This window comes from Solanum dulcamara, chromosome 4 (genome assembly GCF_947179165.1).
Source record: "Solanum dulcamara chromosome 4, daSolDulc1.2, whole genome shotgun sequence".
In the NCBI taxonomy this organism is placed as follows: Eukaryota; Viridiplantae; Streptophyta; class Magnoliopsida; order Solanales; family Solanaceae; genus Solanum; species Solanum dulcamara.
Genome location: NC_077240.1, coordinates 13,378,068 through 13,403,053, shown reverse-complemented (window position 1 = coordinate 13,403,053; position 24,986 = coordinate 13,378,068). Strand labels below are relative to the sequence as shown.

At 33.8% G+C, this 24,986-nt stretch overlaps 3 protein-coding genes across 3 annotated transcripts; all 3 read right to left on the bottom strand.

Annotated features, from left to right (window-relative positions):
• Nucleotides 1–104: 104 nt before the first annotated feature.
• Nucleotides 105–3,366, bottom strand: LOC129884709 (probable serine/threonine-protein kinase PBL5). The gene is made up of 8 exons (XM_055958994.1): nucleotides 3,259–3,366; nucleotides 2,777–2,874; nucleotides 2,436–2,638; nucleotides 1,668–2,291; nucleotides 1,366–1,514; nucleotides 986–1,207; nucleotides 731–880; nucleotides 105–621 (listed from the first exon to the last, which is right to left on the bottom strand). Exons 1-8 carry the CDS (start codon nucleotides 3,319–3,321, stop codon nucleotides 352–354), a joined length of 1,779 nt encoding a protein of 592 aa, XP_055814969.1. The 5' UTR covers nucleotides 3,322–3,366; the 3' UTR covers nucleotides 105–351.
• Nucleotides 3,367–5,309: 1,943 nt separating this feature from the next.
• LOC129886385 (uncharacterized) lies at nucleotides 5,310–9,827 on the bottom strand. The gene is made up of 2 exons (XM_055961053.1): nucleotides 9,671–9,827; nucleotides 5,310–7,637 (listed from the first exon to the last, which is right to left on the bottom strand). The coding sequence occupies exon 2, from the start codon at nucleotides 7,520–7,522 to the stop codon at nucleotides 5,570–5,572; it is 1,953 nt and encodes a 650-aa protein (XP_055817028.1). The 5' UTR covers nucleotides 7,523–7,637; nucleotides 9,671–9,827; the 3' UTR covers nucleotides 5,310–5,569.
• A 729-nt stretch (nucleotides 9,828–10,556) lies between these two features.
• Nucleotides 10,557–19,881, bottom strand: LOC129886384 (uncharacterized). Its single transcript, XM_055961051.1, has 6 exons — nucleotides 19,672–19,881; nucleotides 17,820–17,892; nucleotides 17,641–17,734; nucleotides 13,208–13,315; nucleotides 13,027–13,084; nucleotides 10,557–11,305 (listed from the first exon to the last, which is right to left on the bottom strand). The coding sequence occupies exons 1-6, from the start codon at nucleotides 19,702–19,704 to the stop codon at nucleotides 10,841–10,843; spliced, it is 831 nt and encodes a 276-aa protein (XP_055817026.1). The 5' UTR covers nucleotides 19,705–19,881; the 3' UTR covers nucleotides 10,557–10,840.
• Between the last annotated feature and the right edge of the window lie 5,105 nt (nucleotides 19,882–24,986).

Below are 24,986 nucleotides of genomic sequence, written 5' to 3'. Positions count from 1 at the left end.
CATAATTATTTTCATTCGATTGATTGTATTAATATAATTTAAAAAGACTAATTATCCGATATGAAGTTCAAAATCGATCAATCCCACCAAATCTTTTACTCTATTTGGATTCAAAGAAATGTGGCACCCAAAATTTATAAATCTTGGTTGCGCCTTTAACTATGGGTGAAGCTAGTAATGAGGGTCCAAGGGATTATCTGAAACCTCTTCGACGAGAAATTACACTATTTATACATGGTTCAAAATATATTTTATGTATATATAGTAAAGAGGTTGTTTCCAATAGACAACCTTATAGATTGAACTCATTGAGTTTAAATCGTGGATGCGCCTTTGATTAAAACGAATTACTCAATGAATCATCTCTTTATAAAGTAGTCTGCTTTTGTTTGGAGATGGTCCTTTATGTTTGAGAGGAATCTTCCTTCTTTCAAATTCTTCATGAGTACTATTGGATGATGAAGGACTCCACCTTTTGGATGAACATGTTCTGTCAGTTGAAAATGAAGAAGTTGTTGTTACTGTTCCTAGAATTTTATCATCTTCATTATTGCCTTTGGTGTTGAAGTCTATAGAAGTATCAGCATTTCCTTCCATTATATCACTCAAAATCTTAACCACCTGCATTAAGAATGTCACGATTATAAGATCATACAGATGAAGATAATATTGTTTTACAGAAATTCTTTGAGCTGAGTCATTTTAGTTCGACACTACAAGTAAAACTTACCCATTCCATGGCATTCCTCTTGTCAGGATCCTTTTCGAGACATTTTCCTGCTAACTCAACCATCCAAAATAGCTGATGGAAATCATGGGAATCCACAATCCTTTTATCGATTAGACGTGGATAATTCTTCTGCTCCAAAAGAGGCATTGCCTGCACTTGAAAGGTACAAGTTATCATTGACAATTAATGTTATAAAGTTGTTTTATAGAACAAAATAAGCATGTGTTATATGGTGATATGATCTTTTCAATTTACCCATTCAACAAGACTTTTATCTTTAAGATATTTGTCTGTGTTCTTGAGTCCAGTGATAAGCTGCAGCAGAACAACCCCAAAAGCATAAACATCTGTTTTAGTTGAGAACTTTCCACCTGCTGCATATTCTGGTGCCATATATCCAATAGTGCCAACCACGTTGTTACCAGAAGAATTTTGTGATTCATCATACGCCGCTTTTGCAAGTCCAAAATCTCCTAGCTAAGTCATCGATGTTGCATAAAGTTAGATAAAATAAATGTATTAACTTAAAAGACCAAATCCGTTTTAATCTCTACATTTTATACCAGTACACCTTAATTTGCTCGATCCAAACTAAGGTTCCAACCTAAAAAAGGGCAGCTCGGTGGACAACATACCAGTGATTCATGATCATGTGTGATGAGGATGTTGTTAGGCCTAATATCTCTGTGAATGATGTTGTGTTTATGAAGATATTCTAAGCCTCTGGCAACACCTAAAGCTATTTTTAGCCTCCTCTCCCAATTGAGAGACATTCTAATATCCCCTGCATAAGAATAACATAATTATGAGTGAGCATATATAGACTCCCAATTTAACCCATTCTAGTTAATTTAGGCTGCATATGTATTCCTTCCGTTTTAACCCGTCCAAATATAGTCCAATCTGTCCATTCTAAAAACTAATAGCAATGCATTACCTGACAAGAATTTGTCTAGAGAACCATAGCAAACATACTCATAGACAAGCAACTTTCGGCTTCCTTGGGAGCAAGACCCTAATAACATAACCAAATTTGGATGCCTGGCCTTGCTAAGAACCTCAACTTCAGACTTGAATTCCTTATCCCCTTGAAGGCTCATATCATTATGCTGCTTCACAGCAACTCTTAGCCCAATATTCTTTAAATACCCTTTATAAACAGAACCAAATCCACCTTCTGATAGAAAGTTCTCATTGGAAAATCCTTTTGTTGCTTCTTCAAGCTCCTTATAACTGAAGTCCTTATGCAATCTCATTTTCGGTCTTCTGTTCCCACAAAAGGAACATTCAGATTTTTCGGATATTACATCATACAAATATTGATCATTGAATATGATTTCCTCTTTGTTTTTGTCCTTGATATTTTGATGCTTTTGGTTTTGGTCATTAGAGACGTGGGACGGTGAGTTTCCGGTTGTTGACAAGCTTGAACTTGGATCTACTAAGTCATTTGAAGAAAATCTTTTAACTGACTTTTCACAAAAATCTGAACAGGGCTTCCCCGGAATACTACTTGCCTGTTCTTTGCTTGAGGTTCTCGTACGAGAGCTAACTTTCGAGTCTACAATTCATCAACAACAGAACACCATCAAACATAAAACAAAAGCATCAAACTAAGGTGTATGAAAGAAGAATTGCTTAGCAAAAGCTCCCACTTGATTAAAAAAACTACTACATTTCAAGGAATGATATACATATTTCTTACTTTGTTGAACATAAGGAAGTTCTTGTGATGAATCATCATCGTCTCCCGGTATCATTTCATCATATGAAAATGTATTTCTAGTAAGGGTATTCTCCATTGATCTTAGTGGCCCTCTCACATCTTCTATGGAGTTGTCACTTTTCAATTTTGATATTCCACATGATAGCTTCTCCATAAAGTACCTCTTCTCTTTTTTCATTTCCCTACAAACAAAAACAACCAATTTTTACTTTGGTATTTCAATCAACATTAATATAACAAATAAACAGGGTCCCATCCCATATAACAGATGAACAAAAAATAATTATAATACATAATCATGTCAATGTGAAACTTAGTACCTATCTAGAATAATCCAAGTGGGTTCCAGCCTTTTGATTGCTAAAACAGCAACCACCTTTCTTGAATTTCCAGCTTGAACTTGTATCTGAAACTTGACCTGCAAGTGAAAAAGATATATGTATGGTTAGATTTTTTTGGTTTCCCACCCTGTGTTCGGAGCTTGCATTGGAGCCCCGACTAATTCGGATCGTGCAGGACCCATTCGGAGTGGCGCTCCCAATAGGAACCCTTATCTGGTATAACAATTCAATGTTGTGAGATCATTATATGTGCATATTGACTAACGTAAAATGTAACGAGCTGAATTTTTGCTTATCTGAATTTAATGTCTGTGATCATCTCATTCAATAACTTACAAAGCTATTAAAGTACTGAATATGTATATTCTTTTATTTGCTTAATTATATTCTCAACAAATCTATCATCGAGTAGAGATAACCTTTACGTGACCAAAATGTGAAGTGAGAGTTTAGGGAATAACCTTGTGAACTTCACATTGTTTCAACACAACTAACATCTCCAAACTCTTATTATATTCTTCCATCCTCTTAACTAGCTCTTCTTCCACTAGCTTTTGGTCTACTTTATTTCGTTGTCCCACTACAAAAATATAAACAAGTTGGAAAAATAAATATTGAGATATATATTTCATCATTTTTTGATATATCACAAAAGAAAAAAAGAACCCTTATATAAATTTGTATCGTATAAAATGCACGTTCGAGAAGGAAATTTGGGAGCAAAGATCAAATTGCCTTCATGCCACATATAGGTCACAACACGGGTCCAAGTTATTGAATCAGACATTGATATATTCAAGATTTCTTAGATTTGCACCCTCTTTAAATGCGGGTATGAACGTAGAATACTTCGTATGTTGGACTATTTATTTTTATAAAATGCACATTAAATAAAATTTGTACAAAAAACTTACGAAGTTTTATGATGCCCAAAAAAGCTGATGTAATAGTTGAGTTATTAAATTGGTGAACAACTCCCAACAATATAAGCTCATCTCCTGCCTTTAGACTGAAATTATGAAGAACCCCTCTAATAGCATCCCAATTTACCTCTTTTGATGTATCATGGACAACCACCACCACTCTCTTGCTTCCCATTATAAATTTACCTCTTTTTAATTTTCATTAAGTTTTTGATAGAATAATATAATAAGAATGGTTGAGAGATGGGTAGTTTATATCAGACTGATGCTTCTTAAAGATTAACAAAAATGTATGGTAAGTTGAACTTCGATTATAATCGTGAATATAATGAAGAAAGACTGCATGACATACTTTGAGATCGATCGGTCAAACAGAGACGAAAGTTGGATGTAAATATAATAGAAGAGGAAAGGGATGTATATATATAAGAAGGTTACATATTGTTAATTCCTATGCTAATTTAAGCTGTCCCAAAGAAAACACTAATATAGCTGATGTAATTATTATGACCATTAATTACAAGGCATATAATTTGTTGCAAAGTGAATTGTTTATTTTCAGGGAAAGATTCATCTATTATTATTTATCATTGTGCTACTTGTAGGGGTATAAATACTGCATCTAATCTTCATTTGTAGAATCATAAGTTCTTTGTCTAGTCTGTGATGACGTAACAAGATATTTTACTTTCACAATTTGTGGGGGTGTCATAAAAAAATATGTAATGGATTTTCGTTTTGTAATTAAAAAATATTCGGAAAATAGTAAATTTTATTTAAAGAACTCATTAAATATCACAAGAGAGGAGTGACGCATCTAATACCCAGATTCCAGTATGCAACTCTTGAAATTGACAGATTTATATCTTTATGTCTCAAGATTTAGAATCTCTAACGTAGGCAGATTCCATTAGTTGTCGTTTATTGTTAGAGTTTGCACTGATTCACGTGTCAAATACGCGAGTTGAGCTAAATTTAGATGAATCAAAATAGGCTAGAATAGAAAATGAGCAAAGCATCAAACCGTCTATATGTTACATGAGTTGAAATAGGCTAACAATAATTACAAAACTTAATTGACAAACGATACAGTTTACTAACTTGACGTAAGTAAAGTACTCAGCGTAATTCTTGTTATAAAGATATAAATTGCTTCACTGCTGGTCTAGAAATGATAACACGAATACCTCTTATTTTATTACATTAAGATGTTAAAAGAGATGATAATTGGGGTTTTTAAAACATCAACCTATTGTGTGGCATTCGAACTTTTAGGTAGTCTCTCAAATTAACAGAAAAAAATCCCACCGTGAAGTTTGTTTACTTTGGGAAGTTCACTGTTCATTCAGATCATCTATTTCAGACAAAAGTATCCATACATACCTCCTAGTTGAGGTGGTGCTTCATCAATCAACATAAATATTGAACTGATAATCCATCTTGTATGATGTGGGCTGAGTCAACCCACAAGGGTAGCTCCAAAGCAGTTACCCAAGGTTGCCCAGAATTCAACTCAATGGGGAGGGGGGAATGAAAAGAAGAAACTTTTATGAAGGAGAGAATCTGAATTTAGAGGCTAACAATCAAAATAAATAAAAAGATAAACAGCTTTAGGTATCATCGGTATTTCCCATCAAATATTAATGTATTTCCAGTATAGTAACTTCACAATGCCGTACTGAATAATAGATATGTAAATGCTACTGCTTAATGACAAAAATGGTACTGAAAGTGGACTGGGGTATGTTGTCAGGATGCATTTTTCGTGTGAGCTTGTTGCGGCTGCCTGAACAGTAAAAAGATAGAACTAGAAAAAAACTAGACTCGCATGTTTCAAGCACCACTAACCTCACACTGCATTTTTCTTGTTCCTGAAGTTCTCTTTGAGTAATGCAAACTTTTTTTTACACTGGTTCATGGTCTTCCCAGGGACTGCAGTTGCAACTCGTTCCCAACGCTGGTTGGTTTCCTTGGGGAAGGTTTTCAGAGCTTGAACTAAAGCTTTCTCTTGAACAGCAGACCATATGTCCAAATCGGAACTCGAGGAAACCCCGTTTGCTGCAGGTGCGTCCTCTGTGTTCTGGCTGTTTGTCTTTTGACTAGGGGACTCCTGAGAATCAGCTAATTTAGTACTTTCGCTTTCAGGCTTGCTACTGTTTTCTACTCCCTCTACTTCTGCCCTAGTGGAAAGAGGAGAGGCAATAATCGGTGCTGGCTTTCTTTTCTCAAGGAAGGAGTCAAAGGCTTTAGCAGAGTCGGGCTTTTGGAGCAGAACTGTTTTTGTAGCCTTCAAGATCTCTTCAACTGTCCTTGCAGTACCAATATAATCAGAAATAACTTCCCATCTTCGAGAGGTTCCTTTAGGATATTTCAGCATTCCCTTCCTCAAAAGATCAATTTCTTCTTTGCTCCAAGGTTTCTCCTTTTTCTCACTGCTCATCAGAGGAACTTGTTTTTTACTCTCCAGAGAACCATTTTGCTGTGATTTAATCTTTTCGTCTTTATTCTCATATTTCAAGTTGTGTTCATGTCCAAGTGCTCCCCTGAGAAGTTCAGCTATCACAAGCTCACCCTTTCCATCGGCTTTATCACATAAGTTCCTCAGTTGCTCAATGTCAAGAGACATGCATAGACCTTCTACATCATCATCAGTTAGCCCAAGCAAACACTGAGACAAAACAGGAGCTGCAAGGGTTCTTAAACGACTACGCTCTTTTCGCAATAATTTCTTTTCTTTCTCCTTCAACTTCTTCTGCTGCAAAGCAGCTTCAGCAGCCTTTTTCCCCTCCTCCTCTTTCTTACGCTTTTCCTCTTCAACAATCCTAACTACTTCTTCCTCCTGTAATTTCTTTGCAAGTAGTTTAGCTTCCTTCTTTTTCTGCTTCTCTGCTTTCTCTGCCTCTTTTCTTCCCAGGATTCTAGGGTCTTTTCTATAGGCATTGTCTACAAGTGTACGCACCCTAGCGGATTCTTCCTTTCTGGCCTTCTCTGAAAGTTTTGCATTCTGCCTTTCCATCCACCTCTTGTGATCACGAGATTCAGCTTGTTCAACATCAAACTCATCAGCATGTGGGAACTCTCTCCAGCTTTTGAAGCTGTACCAGAAGTTATAAAAGCTATCCACTTCTTTAATTGGAGTATTCTCATCACCTAATGAAGGGATAGGTTGGGTAACAGACCAACGACCATTCCTTAAAAATGCAGGCCCAAAGACCTTAAAAAAATCTTGTGGAGCACATTCAGTTGGGATTTCATCATCAAATTCATCTGTGGAGTCATAAATCCTTCTTCTAGCAGGGTCCATAAGAATCTCATATGCCTCCTGAATAGCTTTGAAGTGGTTTTCTATTTCCTCCTTCTTAGCTAGTTTTGCAGCTTCAGTTTCCTCAGCTAGAAGAAGAGAAGCCAGCTTGTCAGGATGATGCCTCAATGCAGCATCACGATAGCTCTTCCTTATCTGATCCTCAGAAGCAAGATACCTTAGATGACTCAACCCTAACAATGCATAATGATCTTGTACCTTTTCCCCGGTAGAAGACTTCTTTTTACCCTTAGAACTGTATGATTCTGATGAATAGGTAAATGTCTGTTCCTTGTCATTAGGAACATCTTCTTTACCATCTTTGGGGTCTTCTTTCTCAACATGCCCAACCAGTCTAAGAGCAGCAGAGTGAAAAGAAAGCCCAGCAGGCTCATATTTGTGAGCTTTGATAGGACAGCAGTTAGAGGAAATATAGATTGGTTCACCATTTATAATCTCTTCTGAGTATGAAATAAGACAGATGCTACTCCTGGAAGCCATAGAGAAAATTTAGCCCTCAAGTTCAGAAGATGGATAACACATCTACCAACAGCTACACTTGGGGCAAGATATCAGAAAAGCAGCCTTTTGCACTCAGCCTTTTGCACTCTCCAGCCTGCATTAATGAGGAAGACTTGATTACAACACATCAAACAAAACACAAAGACGACACAGACGCCGGAAAATAAGGTTACTTATCATCATAAAACAAATGCATATGTTACTGCATGTAGCAGCTTGAAAGTATCACGAGAAAAGGACTCTTCTAGGCTATACCAGCTATTTGGTATTCAGGCTAGCGTGGGTTGTTACAAACATTAGATCCAGGAGTCCCTTTACTCTTCTACCTCAGCTTGCATGTCTGGTCAGTTGTGATGTTAATGAAGGGTCAACCCCTCCACAACCTTTTAGTTCTCGGCTTCAATATACACATAAATTATATGCTAGTGTGGATAGCTACTGAAAGAGTGTAGGCTGTCCGTGTAAGCACAAGTCTAAGATCATAGAACCTCTAGTTATAAAACGCTCCTAATTTGTCTAATAGTATTGAAATGAAGTAAACCAAAACAGAACAAACGGACACGGGATTAGTAAAGGCAACCAAAACAAAGTTTGGGAGGCATAGCTGATTGGTACATTACATGCAAGGGATAAGGCACAAAAATGAAAACATGCCAAAAGTGGAGTCAGATGAGTACAACAGATCTGGAGGGCAAAAAGTTGGAACACAAAAATAGAGGGGGCTCATGATGTTTCTGATGTCTAGATTATAGATATTCATCACAGATTGCAAGCAGAAAGAAAATAAAATGATAATAATGATCAACCCTTTCAATCAATCAAACAATTGTGTGAACTAATTCATGACTGCCAAAATCATACAGCTAGTTCTCCTAACAGAAATGGATCAAAAACCTGAGTTGAATAGGTTCAACATAATTGTAAATTACTACCTGAACCAAATTGCATTCAATAAAAATTAAATTCGTAATTAGCTACAAGGTAAAGATGGAACCACCAACCTCTCTCAATGAGAAAATGCAGTTGACAAAGCTATTTTATTCTACTGTGCAACAATTTTACAATGGAAATTCTCTCGTCATAACAAACTTTATAACATCAAGAGAATTCATCACAACCAAATCATAATACTTAGCATGTCCTCGTTTAATATCCTCAGATATATACACAACCACTATGTACATTCAATGCCAATGACCATCCCTTTTACTTGTGGAAACATACACAATTACTTTGTGCATTCAGTATAGATGAAATTCATACTACTTATGAAAAATCCAAAATTATACTACTTTTACTTTCCAATGATAAATTTAAACAATATGTTGTAAATCGTACATGTACCAATCCACTTGCTGAAAATAAAATTTAGAAAATTGACTTCTTGATTAGTACTATGGGTAACCTTTTCTCCAAAGTCTTTGTCAAGAAGATCTTTTACAATTCTTGAGAAGCCAAAAACTGATTACGACTTTGGACAAAAGGGAATAATTCTCAACAGCTTACATTCCTCATGTCAATCATTTGTTAAACAATCAAAAAACAAAAGTTAGCTTAATACTTCCCATAAAATTTAGCAGCAAAAGATGACTGTTTTCTATATCAAAAAAAAAAGGAAAAAAATGTAAGACTGAAGCAAATAGACACTGTGGTTGTCCCCCAAGAAAAACTTTATCAACAATTTGACACATATAAGAAGAAGAGTCTATTGATTTCTTACATAAGAACGCGATAAGAAAAATAGAAGCAAACAAAGAAAACCAAAAAACAGCATTACAATGCACAAGGAAACCACTGAATCAATTCTTGAATTGAGCTAAACATACCACACAATTCCTTCTACAACACCCCTCACATATCCACATTTATTAAATATTGATTACTTTTCATAACATGGCCACTAAATAGGAAGAGAAAGCACACCGAAAATGCAATCAAACAGAAGAAAATAGGCATTGTGAAGAAAGTTAAAAAATAAAAAATAAAACTAACGTTAAATAGATTCTACAAAAGCTATATTGAGCACATCGCACTATACCATTTCTTCTTTGTAGCAAATAAAAATTAACCGAAAACCTCAAAAAAATATTGATAGAACACCAAAAAAAAAAAAAGAACAGAAATTACCTTTATTTTGTTTGTGATTATGGAGGATGATTTGAAAAGGGGTTAAGTTATGTGGTTATGAAAAGAGAGCGGCGGGAAGAAGCTGAAGGAGCGGGAGTAACTAGGGTTTAGTCTGCGGAACTCAGCTGCCTCAATCAGCTAAAGAGGAAGATACATGTGATGATTGTTAGAGATTTATACCTAATTGTGCCAAGCGAATACTGTTAATGGGCCGGGCTACTCGCTTAATATGAGTTACCTAGATATCTGGGCCGTGGGCCTAAAATGGGCCTTGGTGTCCGATAAGTTATTTGATAGGAGTAATAATCAATCTCGTAATTAATTCTAAAATGAATTTATCGAATATTTTGTTGGAATAAACTCACCAAATAACTTAACCCAGAATTAGTTATCCTAAGGGTAAGATAAAATAACCAACCATACTAGCCCTTCTAGCCTTATTTTGTGTTGGTCATTAACTTATGCCACTTATAACAAAAGATAAAGTTGAAAGGCATTAGTATATATTTTTTTAATTTTTGTATCATAAATCATAATATTCCTCACATGACTTAAGTTTTTAAAATAACTTACTAAATTATGCCCACTAGATATAAGTTCAGTTGCTAAAAAACAAAAATTAAATATTCGACCACTTGGACAAAAAATAAAAATCAACTCTTGGAAATTCGTGGAATTTTAAGTTTTATTCGGCTAAATCCTTTTAGAACTGATACGTTTGGTAAAAATAGTCGCTCAAACTTAGTAATCAAATAAACTCATTAATTCGTATCTTTAAAATGAAATAAATAGTCACTCAAATATGAAATGCTTTGTAAAATAGACATTCAAACTTAGTCAACTAACGCGGGGATTTCTAGGTTATATAATATAAATAAGTGAAAAATGGAAGATGAACTTAACCTAATTTCATACAGTAACGGGTACATGGAGTGATGGTTGGAGCAACAAACAAGCACACTTCCTACTTATTTCTACTGGAAAAGAAAATGGTTAGAGACCATTACAAGACTCAAGTCACAAAGACAACTAAGAAATAGACAGACTAATATATCAATAAATCACAAGGGATGGCAGAGGGATTCATGCACTTTATGTCAGGGCCTACAGGAAACTTGAACCAATAAATAGCATATGCCAAATAGGCCATTTGTTTGTTATTTTATCTGCCTATTCTTCTTCATCGTAATCTTCTTCCTCTTCCGCCACACTTGTATTCAGTTGTGACATATGAGCAGGGTCGATGACCATTCTGTCCATTTCGAGTGACCATTGAGGACCTTCCTCTGCTTTCTCATTCACAGGCCTTGGCGATGGATTGCAGGCTGCTATTTCCGGTGCAGCTGGTTTATCAATAATATCATCTACGTTGACCTTCAGATTTGGCATTTTTACAACTGAGTTTTCCTTGTCACAAACAGTGGAATCCTGTTTAGGTGATCCTTTTGGTTCTGTGCAGTTCTCTGTTTGAGTACCAGGATTTAGATTTTGCTGACCACTCTGCTGAACAGATGTGCAGGATTCAAGTTGCATATCAGATCGTGAGAGCTCCTTATCAGCACGGCTTACCCTACCACGACCTCTTCCTCTACCCCTACCTCTTCCCCTACCACTACTGCTAACAGGAGACATCTCCTGCAGGAAATGAAGCCATTAATGTCATGTCTTGATAAAAGAAAATATGAAGTAATCACTGTGCATTGTAACTCTCATGACAACAACAAATTATTGCGTTAACACATATATAAAAACGCCTGACAAGTGATATATGATGCTGCCATATCACATTATATCTTCCTCCAAACTTAATTATGCCATATGTATAAGGCCTAACTAACTGAGAGAAACAATAACACCGTGCCTCAATGGCAAGGTAGTTAGGTCAGCAATATGAATCCTTAATATCCATTCCGCTCCATTTAGATAGACTTCATGCCAATATTCCATAATTTGGGGTTATATTACAGTAAGATATTTACATTTTCTATTGACAAATAAAATCTCTAAACCGACCAAAACCAAAGATAATGGGTGCAACCTTAATTTAAGCTACATCACTCTCTTACTTGGAGAAAATCATCTGCAGTGAATGAAATAGTTGGTGCAACTCTTAACAAAAATCTCAGTTCCTATAATGGAACTCATAGGTGATGGTCAACATAACATCATATAACAGTTGATTTCCATCCCTCTAAGAATTTTGTGCAGATGGCTAACTTATAATGGATTCAACTTCCATTGTAATGATGTCTTGCGGAACCACAATTGTTGTCTCCAACTTTCATATTGGGGAAGGAGGGCCAAGTAACTATTCCAGTTGAATGATGAAAAGAGGGCCAAATAACTAGAGCAAATTTGAGTTATTTAGGGAGGTAAGGTATTTACTAATTGGTGCTAAAGAATTCGGACAGGTGTAATGAATTAGAACTATGAATATGCTCTCATAACAAGATTGATGTAGTACCAAAAAGAGAGGCATAGTTTTTACCAAATTGATGTAGCACCAAAAAGAAAGTAGAGACACTATGGGGAAAAGAGAAAAAGAAAGGAGACAGAGAGAAAAAAAGACAGAAGAAAAGGAGGAGAGAAGCACTAAAAACCGAGATAAGCATAAAGGAAGGGACATAGAGAGATAGATCACCTCATAAAGTGTTATCCATTAATTCTCATTAAGCCTTTGCGACATAATTATACAGTAGTTAAGGATATGCAAGTATGGGATGGAGTAATCCAGGTGTGCACAAACTAGCCCGTGACACCACCATTGTAAAAATAAAATAAAATGTTGTCCGAAGTAAAGTAAATAAGGTCCTGGAGTTTTGAACAAATTAGAACTCGTGAAACCACTATAACTTTTTATCTCTAAACCAAAAAAGATATGACTACATTCAAAAAGAAAAAAAAAGAGAAGATAAAAGACTACTACATCAAAAAAAAAAAAAAGGAAGAAGAAGATATAAGACTATATAAAACCTTACCTCTAAAAATAAAGAAGAAGATATAAGACTATATAAAACCTTACCTCTGAAGGAAAAAATTAGGTTACTGCTAACAAATGGGTAAAACATAATTTCCAACAAAATGATAAAGATGAAAAGAATCAAAGATATGGATAGTGCAATCTTTGCATGAGCTAAATCAGTTTATCCTGTCAAAACTTCATCTCACGAAAATGAGATCATCAGCAATTACTTGTTTCTACTAATACTACATTCAGAGCATCTTTTATTCTTTGAAGAACAAATGCTTTTTTATAAGCAATAACTAAATGCTTTATTATAAATAAGTTCTTTCAGTTTTCAGTCTGAGAAATTAAGAGGAACCTAAGCTACAAGAGTCAACAAAGGGTATCTCACCGTCCTGCTCCTTTTGTATTCGTCCTCACTGTCATGATGTTCTTCTGTTGCAACTTTCCTGATAAAAAGTATATAATATTGCATAGTTTGTCACCTTAAAGGTGTGAGAGGAATATTCAACAGAATTGAAGAAAAACTACTAACTTTAATGTTATAAGACAACCAAGAAAATGATCCTAACCTTCTTTTTGGCATTTCACCAACAGCATCAGAATGGCCATAATCAGGAACCTTGCTGACAACTTCCCGAAGAAAGTCAAACACATTGTAGCTTTGTACACAGTGCTTTCTACAAACAATCAGTATGCATATAATAGGTTAAATGAACCTACAATCCCGTCATTTCCAAATCTATCTATCTCTAAATATATATTTATTTATTAAAGCTAGGGATAGACAAGATGATATGACACCTTGGCCAACAATTGTTTTTGATCTCCTACGTTTGGTCTTTCTCCTATTTTTTCCATTTATGTGCTATTTAAAAAAAAAACTCAAAAGTCACCACCGATTCTAACATAAATACCAACCTTCCTTTTACTCTCTTAAGCACACAACCCCTTCTTCCTATTTAAACTAAACCGTTTCACACAACTTTTGATACTATTTTAAAACAGTTTGGATGTGTTTAACTGCATTAAAGAGTGAGACTTTAATAATGTAACTGTTTTGAGAACCTTTGATATTCCAAAAAAAGTACATTTTTAAGAAACCTTAATTGGTTTCCTTGGCTCCAGAAAACATACCGACCCAAATTTATGAACGTGGAGAAGAATGACAAAGTAAATAGCTGCTGACTGATCTTCCAGTAATATCTTTTTTCCTTTCATTGTTCTTTCTCCTTCTCGATTCTCATAATTCCCTTGTGGGAGCTTCTAAAAATAAAGTATTTGCAACTGCATGTTTTCACAAATTTCTTATCCGGGTGCTGAGTTTGGCTTCTAATAGATATCCATGTCTCTTTTATTTGACTTGTCTTCTTCCCTAATGATGTTGTGTGTTTTTACAAATTTCTTATCAAGATGCTGAGTTTGGCTTCTTATAGATATCCATGAATTTTCTATTGGACTTGTCTTCTCTATTTCTTTTTCCCTAGCGATGTTGCATGTTTTTATAAATTTCTTATCGGCTTCTAATAGATATTTCATGTATCTTTTATTTGACTTATCTTTGTTAAGTTTCCCACATCGGTGGGGGTGGGTCCTTTGGTCTCCTCATATGGACTTGGACAATCTTCCCCTTACAAATAGATTTTGAGGTTGAGTTAGGCCCAAATTTCATATCTTTACACGGTATCAAAGCCAAACTCATCCCAATCTTGCACTCCACCTATGTCGTTCCTGATCCACACACTAAGTTTCCAGCCCTGGGCGTCACGAGGGGGTGGTAAGTCTCCCACCTCGGTGGGGGATGGGTCATTTGATCTGCTTATATGGACTTGGGCAATCCTCCTTACAAACTAACTTTTCAGGTTGAGTTAGGCCCAAGTTTTGTATCTTTACAATCATCTCTATTTTCTTTTTTTTACCAACGATGTTGCATGTTTTTACAAATTTCTTACTTCGTTTATTAAGCTTTATGAACTTCCTGAATAAACCAGGGGTTACTTTGTTTTCTTGTAGTTATTGTTAAAAGAAAGAATTTTACACTAAGAAGCTTAATATTCACATTAATTCAATTTTTATCCATTTAACATTACATTCTTTTGTGTATGAGCATCTGTGTATACATATACATAATCCACATCATAGAACAAAGTGATGACTTGATATCTCCGTAAGTCCAAAAAAATGTTTCATATTTTTTCTCATGTCATTGAGCAGTCATTAGTTATTTCTCTTAAAAATTTAAAAGAGAAAACACAACACTACAATTTTTAAAATTAGTGATGGTGATGGTCATAGCTATGGTGATATTAGCAGTAAATTAGTGGATTATCAACAAAGTAAGGCAATTAGTGTCATGAATTCATTCCCTCGCTAATTTCAGTATTTATTTTGTAGTGAGGGGAGAAAGAGGTTGATAGAAGTTGCACAAAAAATAGTGAAGCAACAAAGCACTAGAAGTACAATATCTCTCCCTTCCCCTGTCATCACCCGGACATAGTCACTTAATTAAGTTTAGATTCCTTCCCAGAACGATTAAAATTTAAATGGAAAAAATAGAGAAAGATTTTTTAGAGGTTATGATTCAGTTTAGGTTCCTTTCTGCATTCATATAAATTCCATTCTTTAGCTATGTACATTTTTTTTTGGATGACCATGGTATCCGGTCCAACTTTCGCGTACCTCGACTAATTCCACGGGATACCTGCCACCCCCACCAGCAACAGGTACCAGGTAACTCTGTCCACTAAGGCTAGGATAGATAGGAAGAATCACCTAGTGTTTTTTTGTCTCCGCTGAGTTTTGAACCTAAGACCTCAGGATTCTCAACCATTTCATTCACCACTAGGCCACACCCTTGGGTGCTTTGCATATGTACATTTTCAAAACGAAGTATTACTTTTCTAGAGTATTCTTAAGATTGTGATTAAGATATGTCTTAATAAATAGCTCTAAAATTTACCTAATTTAATAAAAATTGGCATCCTAGAGGTGCATTTTAAACTTTCAGTTGTTTGTGTTTAGTTGTAATTTTATATTATTAGAAAAGTATTAGTCAATAAATTCACTCAATTTTTTATGGCTGCGCGAAGCGCAGTTGAGTTCTCTAGTTGACTAACATGTGAGAAAGGCAGCATCATCCTACTGAACCTGCAGGGAAAGACGTGTTTTCGTAGTAGAACAGAGATGTACCGGCACAATGGAGAAGGAAAAAATGATGCATTAGCTAACACACACTTAAAGATGATACTAACAATAAAAGATGATTTGTGAAATGCACTGGAATCTAATTCTAGGCATAACGTTCTTAGAGTACTCTTTTCAATTTGTTGGAGAATTCTGATCTATTAGTTATATTGATGAATTCCTCAAATTTCATTTTTTATAAGATTGTCCTAGGATTTCATTGACTGTTTCCCCGAATCCTCCTATCATTTGAGGTTATGATTTACGGATATAAACAGTGTACCAACCCTTCCTTCTGCAGCCTTTAGCTCTAAACTAATTCTATTAACTCTAGCAGCTAGTACTCTCCAACTACAGATAATTATAAGATCACCAGATAACTGATTTTTAATTATTATTATTTTTAAGAAAGGTAACATTCCTGATAACTGATTTTCATCAATGATCAATAGTGACTCACAAGCATCAAGAACAACCCAAGTATAAGACTGAGAATATCAATATACATAGCAAAAATTTTGTAATGCTTACATGTTCACACTCGCAAATAAGGATTTTCACATAACATTAGCTGCTTATGCAATTACGTATGGTCCCATGAGCATCAACAAAAAAAGAAGAAAACTATTATGAAATAAGTTGAAGTAGAGCAACTGAATAAAGTACATTCATAGACATTTGGGGTATCGGCAGAAGATAAAGGAACTCCTGATTTGAAATACAAGGCTGAAGTGGGAAACAACCACAAACATATGTCATACTGTTAGAGATTACATTTATCTCTCATTGGTTGCATAAGGGTTTCCACACATTGTCTTAAGTTTTGAGTTGGACGCTCTGATCCACGTGACAAAATCTGAGCATCCAACCAAAATCTTAAGGTAATGGGTGGATAAAAGGAAATCTTCAATCCACATGTAAACCCTAGAACTGGGTCACACATGCAAGAGAGCGCTGGAGATACACTTGTTCCTCATTGGTCACGTAAGGTTGAAAAAGGGGTTCATGATGTCCTAGGCCACTTCACCTATTGCCTTGAGGTTTTGGGGTGGTAGCTCAGGTTCTTTCAAACATAAGATACTGCACCATGCTAAGAGGAAGCCATGACACTCCACTAATGTTAAAAAGAAGTCATGATTTCTAGATCCACTCAGTTGGCTTGCAGTAGAAATTGGCAAACATGGAGAGAGCATGTTTGAAATGCAGAACAATTCAAACATTTAGCCGAACAAGTTTCCAATGATAGAAACAGATTTTTGGAGAAAGAACAGCACTACAAGAGCAGATATTTTCAGAGAAAAGAATCGAGAAAACTGAAGCGGTTTTACCACACATGACACAACTATGAATATGCAGGTCCTCTTATGAATCAAATGTGCTAAAATAACAATGGCACTGAGATGAAGCACCCTGCATAAATAAATTCATCAAATGTATTACATAAGAAAACTGTGCGCAGAAGACCTATACACTATCACAAGGCAAGTGCATTTCCTGAAACAAGCCTGATAACTTAGCAGACAACCAAGATAACATGTGAATATTGAAATCTAATTACATTCCTAGCAAAGCCATAAAGCCTTTGTGCTTCATCTATGCAATATGATTACAAATACACTAGAATCCAATGACCTGAGCCAGATAAGCACAAATCTGAAGCCACTACTCAACACAGTCAAGTCGATTATCAGGACTAAGTTACCAAACATAACAATTAATTATCCAGATCAGAAATAAGTGAGGAGATGAATAGTAATGGCTCTTTGTTAGCTTCCAGATCTGATCTAGACAGATGTATGGAGATTTTCAAAATGTTACTCACAAGTGCAGTGAATTAACAGTCTTTGCTCCTCTTCTAAGAGTTATGTCATATGTCCGGTCACAAAGGTCTTGTAAAAATAACTCCAAGGCTTTTGCTGCAATTAATGTCAAAAGAGGAAGGGTTAGTAAAAGATAACCACCAAGTAAATTGATGCAAGACAAACATTATATGAGACTTACACACTAGAACAGGCACTGCCATTGCAATCTTACCAACATCCTCATCAGCTTGCATAATTTTCTTGATCCGGGCCTAAACATTTTTCATGAAGAAAATGAGATCTCTTCACATATTCCACATTTGATAGAATTAAAAGCTACACAGCAAATAATGATGATGAAGACAACAATAACAATAAGAATGTCAATGATAACAAAGAAAAGAGACTTAAATCTGATTAGACGTTCTTCTATATGTTTTCCATGATAATCCTCTAAGTTCATCCTTTTAATTCTTAATCCGAAGGAAAAATTACTCATCGAAACAGAAACCCTACTTGAATCACAAAGGTAATAACGCAGATCCAAGAGAGCACCAGCATATCTGTTCATTTAACACAGATATGAGACAGGGATCCCAGTATCCCACTTCTTGTCACAATCCATTTGGCCACACAGACTGGCATAAGGATATTCCACCCTTCTCTTTCTTTGACAAAGTGATAACATCACCATATTTTACTGTAGTAATTCAGACCAGAATACTATACTTAATGTGTCTTCACAAAACTCCAGAAAAAGAACAAGACAAATAGTTAGCTGTGATGTCTGCACACTTAATATGATTGATTTGAGGTAATCTCTCATCATGGTAAATGCCACATCTGGAATATAGAACTCTTTTCCTCTTCATTGTCAGCTTGAACAATGCTAACACAGACATCATTATGAGGCCATTGTACATTGCACTAGCTGTGCTTTTCATCGCTTAGGAATAGTCGCATCCCAATGATAACTTCTTCGAGATTAGGCCTCAATGTCTACAATAGACATTTAGAATGAGTTGTCTTTTAATGCTTGGCCTGGAGTAGTTAGGGTCAATTGGTTTACAGCTTTAAAGAAAATATACAACTTCAAACAGTCAGCTCCAAACGGAAAACCCCATAGTTGTAGATGCTTTTGACCACCAAAGCAGCAGAAAGAATTTATATAAGCTTAAAAAGTTCCAAATTCCACCCTACCCCCCCCCTACCCCTTCCCCAGAGATATTACACCGTGAAACAACAATTTGCAACTAAGTAGAACTTGCCTATTTGTCTTTCTGTATCCAACAATGATCCATGTTGACTAGCACAGATGGCATACCACATCATGGTACTGCCTCACTTAAGTCATTTCATGGACCATAACAAATAAGTATAAATCCAGTAAAGAAGCAAAATATTTTTCTTTATTTGACCAATAAATGAAACCAATAGCTTCAACCCACAACCCAAAATCCTAGCTCCAGTTTGCTCTTCGCCTACACTTAAACTTGGTCAAGACTGAATACTAGTTCAAACAAAAAAATTCCAAGTCCACTGCTAAAAAGACTCAAACTTTCAACTTGAAGTTACAACACAATAACTCTATTGAGCTAATAGAAACTTCAAACCTTTTAGTTACATATAGGAATCCATAAACATAGAATTCACTTCATTCTTTCTTGAATTTTTGTTGATAATCCAGATAACTTCTCACCCGAATTTTATCACGAGCCATAGTACAAGTGAAGTTAAAATTCAAGTTATCCATTTCCCCAATGAAATATCAAGCAACTAAAAAAGGTAAGCAACAACCCCAGGAAAAAAAACCAACCCACTAAGCAGCATAGCTCAAATTCTCCAGAAAATTAAAACAGACACTCGAGAACTGAAAGGAAAGAAAAGCACAATTTTTTTCAAGAAGTAGACATACCCAGAACAATATAAACCAAATTCACTCAAACCCAGATCAGAAAACACCAGATTCGTTGAACCTAACACAACCCATGAGAAGATCATGCCGAACTTACACTGCAAAGTGAAAAAAAAAGGTGTGAAGGAGAACTCACCGCAGGGAAGCGAGTATCAAGTTTTTTCCTCATGATAAATCAGATTCTGTCCATTCAGAAATTGAGAGAATCTGAAGATATTAAATACTAAATTAGAGAATCTAGTGAACAAATTTCTTTGTGAAATTGGAAGAATCAGAAGAAGGTAATCACTGCTCAAAGTGTGATAGAGGAGACGATTTGGGGAAAGTGTAAAACGAAGGTATTTTTTTTTGGATTTGACACATTTGGTCCTTTTACCAAACAACATTTCGATTTGGGACCCCATTTTTGGCTTTTACCATAAATAAGGGTGAACTAAATAATTAATAAACATAATCTAGGGGGTCATTGGTTCTTAAACTAATTATACACAAATTATTAATACCTTATCTAATTGTTTGATTTGGAGACGTGTTATACTTGGATTGATAATATAAAGATTTCTTATGTGGTTAATTAATATACGAAAAAGAGTCAAATATATCCCTATATTATTGAAAATAGTTTAAATATATCATTCGTTATATTTTTGGGCTAAATATGCTTTTTCTGTTGTACTTTGGGTTCAAATATACTCCTATCATTATACTTTGGCACAAATTCACCTTTAATTTTAATGGAATAATACTTGAAAAGATTAAAATTAAATAATTCATTCTCAATTTTAAACATCTGATTTTTTAGAAATAAATAAAATTTCCAAATACTAATTTGAATTTTTTTTTCCTTAAAAATAACAATACAATATTAATACATAAAATTTTTGTATTAATTGACATTTACTGGCACGTGAAATTAATCATTTACTATAAAAAAGCTACTAAATTAAAGTTGGAATAAATGATTAATTTCATGTGCCAGTAAATGACAATACATACAAAAATTTTATGTATTAGTATTGTGTTGTTATTTTTAAGGGGAAAAAAACTCAAATTAGTACTTGAAAATTTTATTTATTCCTAAAAAAATAGATATTTAAAATTGGGAATGAATTATTTAATTTTGAGCTTTCCAAATATTATTCCGTTAAAATTAAAGGTTAATTTGTGCTAAAGTATAATGAGAGAAGTATATTTGAACCAAAAATATAATAGAAAAAGTATATTTAAATTTTTTTCAATAGTACAGGGTTATATTTGGCCTTTTTTCGATTAATATATAATGATTGCTATATGGTAATTAATGACTAAAGAATTTTTACATGGTCATTAATAATGAAATAGTCAACTTTTTAATTACTCGTTACCTCATTAATAAAATATCAAAATTTAACCCAAAGAAAAACCAAATTTTAATTTATTGTACTGAAATTAGTAAACACTTTATCTTACAGAAGTATTACGAAAATTACTAAACTATTTTTTATCATCAAAAGGTCACTCTATTTTGCATAATTATCACATCATTAGAAGTTGCTCTTTCCTTATGCCTATTTCGATGTAGGGTTATTTCACTTATGGTCATTGGAGTACTTTTTTAAAAAAAACTATTTTTTAATAATAGTAAAGTCACTAAACTAGCTAAACACTAAAATCATAAATCAGTTTTGTAATAGTGAAGACACTAAACTATGTGTTTATTGCATGGAAAATACAATTTGTGACTTTTGGTGCCGGAGAAAATTTGTCATTGCCACATTTACATTTTCATAACATACATTTTAAACATAAGCAATTAATAAATTATTCTTCTTTTCTTTTGATCGAAAAATATACTATATTAATATTAAAACTTAAATCATACAAGGGGAACTGCGGCTTAAACGAGTCACTAAACAATTGGCTTAAAAAAGCAGACATATTCGAGAAACTAGAACTACTAACTAGTAAATTGATGAACAAAATAAACATCTTGCTTGTCAAGAAGATCCTCTCGAACAACTTGTTGGTCAAAAATCGTCAATTAATCAAATTTTGATATCTAATTCTTCTTCAACATTGTATTTTCAGCAATTGATTCAACATTATTAGCACGATAGAAGTTGAAGAAAGCTTGTATAAGTGGCTTCAAGTTGGTAATATTGCATATGATCTTCATTCCATGTATTCCTTATTTCAGAATCATTAATTTCTAACAACGAACTGATCGTAGATTCTTGAATATGGGAAAAAGTAGTTAGCCCCAACATATGATTCTCTTCACCTGATGAACCCTTTTGAATTTGCACCTCTGCCATTGGTTCAACAATATTAATAGGAGTGATTGCATTATCATAATATTCCTGATCCATTCGCGATTCTGTATCCACCTTCACTTGTGCAGAAAAATTCATATTATTGCTAATTGAATAACAACCATTAAAAGAATCTTTCTTGGACTTCTTTTTTATGGCACAAATACAATAATTTTTAAGCTCGGAGTTTCTAAACTTTCTAAGAATAGCTTCATAAGGACAACAAGTCTTAGTATTATAAGAGAGACTCCTCTTAATTCCTATACTCAAAAGACTTGCTGCTTTGATTACTCATAACCCTTTTCCCCTTATCTAGCTGCTTCCAACTCCCAAGATTTGCACCCACAACCCTGTGAAATTTCACATTATCTTTCTTCTTCTTATGCCTTGGTGTAATAAAGTGGCGGAAAATACTAGTGTCACCATCATCATCGTCTCCACATGCAGTGGCTCCCATACCCATAAGTTATCCAAGGTTCTTCTTTATAAACATCATGCTTCGTAATAAAATCATTGTCACGCAAATCTCTTTTAGCAAAAAATCTTAGCAGGAATGTGATTAACTCAGAATCTGTAGGATGAAATCAAAACCCTTCGTTTTGTAACTCCATCATCAGTCTTTCTTGAATTAAACGAATTTTATGAATGCAAAAAGTAATTTTATGAGTAACGACTATTTAGACAACAAAAAGTAAAAAAAGTTGAATGCAATGAGAACAATTTTAGGAATACCATATTTGTAACTAGTTAATCCTTGCCGTGGTGGGAAACCCAATTAGTAATAACTTGGGAAAACAAATATTTAGTAACTTAAACAATATTTAGAAACTTACGATTTTTAATTATTTTTTTTAACTTACAATTATACAACAATAAAACAATATTTTAAAACTTAGGATTTTTAGTAGTAAAACAATATCTAGAAACTTACGATTTAACTCTTATTTTCTCGTGCAAGAATCGGCAGTTTTGGTATTAGTGGTGTGTAATTTAATTTCTAATTTCTGTTATTTTTTTGCAGATTACACGTATTGAAAAAAAGCAATTCTTTCTGAATTTGAAAAAAGCAATTCTTTCTGAATTTTCAAATTCCGAGCATTAGCAAATTGTTATACTCCCTTTTGTTTAATTTGTTTATCTTATTTATTTTTTGGACAATTATATTTTAATTTTAACTTTTTACTTGGCAAGAAATAATTTTTTTTCTTTTTAATTTCATTTTGTTTGATAAAATAGAGTAACTATATTTACCTTTTTAATCGATAATATAGGCCATTTATATAAGGTTATTGTAACCTTATCATTAATTTCATTTTGATAACGATAAAAAAATAAAAAAAATTGTATTTCTTAATTTTTTTCGAATGAAGTAAGACAAGCATTAGCTAATAAAAAAAATATTAGAAAAATAATGTGTTTAAAAAGAAAAGAAATACTATAATTATTTAGAAAAATGATACTTTTGACCCATTAAATAATAATTGGGGTATTTTTGGACCAAATTATTGACGGTAAGGGCATTATTAGGCCAAATTATTAACTGAGTGCGTTTTTGTTCAATTTCGCTTAATTCAAGGGCATTTTTAACCCTTTCCATAGTTTAAATAAGTTATTAGTTTCTTCTACTTCAAAAAATATTGTTAGAAATCACATAAATCACACGACACTTACTGTTTTTCTTGAAATAACTATCACACTCCAAGCCTAAAACCTGAGCGTGGCTGACACTCAGAATCATTGTCGGTTCCAAGCTGATCCTTTGCCTGGCTTACTACTGAACGAACGATTGAACACTTATGCGAATGCTTTGAAAGTGATGAACATGTAGATCATGTAAAGATACTTTATGCAAAAGTCTAAAAAATAGATCTGAATAATAATGATAATGTTTAACAAAGACTCAACTTACTCATTAACTTACAAGTGATAAACATGTAAATTATTTAAAGATACTTTACGATTTTTTTTTAACTTACAATTTTCAACAATAAAGCAATATTTAGAAACTAAGGATCTATAACAATAGAACAATATTTAGAAACTTACGATTTTTTATTATTATTTTTAATTAGGAATTTCAATAGTAAAACAATATATGGACTATGCGATTTTTTGCACAAATTTGCTTTAAAAAAAAACTCTACAGATATAAGCCCTCCGATTCAGAGATGTCATGAAATTGGGTCAGTCAGGTAAGCATTGAATGTTTTGGCTAAATTATATAAATAACTTTATAGGTTTCACTAGAGTGTAATTATCTCAATTTTATAACGATATTTCCATGAAAAATGAATTTTGTTAGTTGATTATCAATTTGGAACAAATCATAAGCTAATGATAAAATTCAAATCTCATTATAATGACATTTCACTATAGCGATCTGATTATAGTATTACATCATTTGTAAAATTACCTATTTATAACAGTCATATTCAAATATCATGTAATAATATTTTGTAAGAACAGAGAAGGGCCTAAAATGCCCCTCAACTATTTAAATTAGTACAAAATTATCTTTATCCATTTTTTGATCCGAAATACCCCTGACGTCAACCTTTTGGCTCAAAAATTTGAAGACTTTGATAAGAAGTTTCTTCACCTTGGCTTATTTCTTCATTTTCTTGTTAAGTATTGAAGTCAAGTGTGTAGTATTTTACTTCAATGCTTGTATCTTGTTTATGGAAATATTTTATGATTAAAGTTTGGATTAAATCCCTCGTTTTGCTTATGTATTGAATGATTTTCATTTTTTAATGAAGTGAGTTACGTTAATTATTTTTTTAATTATTCTTGTTCTTTAATGTTTTTAAAAGGAGTAGCTAACTATAGGACTCGTGCATTTACTTTGATTATTTGAGCTCAAAAGAGGAAAACTGAGGTTGATAAAGATTAATTAACAAGAATTTGGGGCGTTTAATTTACCTTCATCTAATAGTTTATGCTATCACTTAGTGGGATTTCACTGAATATGTTGTTGTTGTAATAGTTCATGCTAGTGATACGAGAACTACTTGTATTCACATTTGGACGTTTTTAATGTTGTTTGTTGGGTTAGAGATAGCCAATTAGGTAGCCTTGTTGAATTTTTGGCCAAAATCATCCTTAAAATATACTCCAAACTTAGATTACATTCTTAAAATATCATGATTTGCAGAAAACA

Coding starts and splice junctions, on each gene's coding strand:
- LOC129886385 (XM_055961053.1), bottom strand. CDS start 7,522: ATGGCTTCCAGGAGTAGCATCTGTCTTATTTCATACTCAGAAGAGATT.
- LOC129886384 (XM_055961051.1), bottom strand. CDS start 19,704: ATGAGGAAAAAACTTGATACTCGCTTCCCTGCG. Junction 13,316..17,640: donor ACTGTTAATTCACTGCACTT/GTGAGTAACATT, acceptor GATTGTTTGTAG/AAAGCACTGTGTACAAAGCT. Junction 11,306..13,026: donor AATACAAAAGGAGCAGGACG/GTGAGATACCCT, acceptor CATTTCCTGCAG/GAGATGTCTCCTGTTAGCAG.
- LOC129884709 (XM_055958994.1), bottom strand. CDS start 3,321: ATGGAAGAATATAATAAGAGTTTGGAGATGTTAGTTGTGTTGAAACAA. Junction 2,875..3,258: donor AACAATGTGAAGTTCACAAG/GTTATTCCCTAA, acceptor TTTCACTTGCAG/GTCAAGTTTCAGATACAAGT. Junction 622..730: donor AGAGGAATGCCATGGAATGG/GTAAGTTTTACT, acceptor TTCTTAATGCAG/GTGGTTAAGATTTTGAGTGA.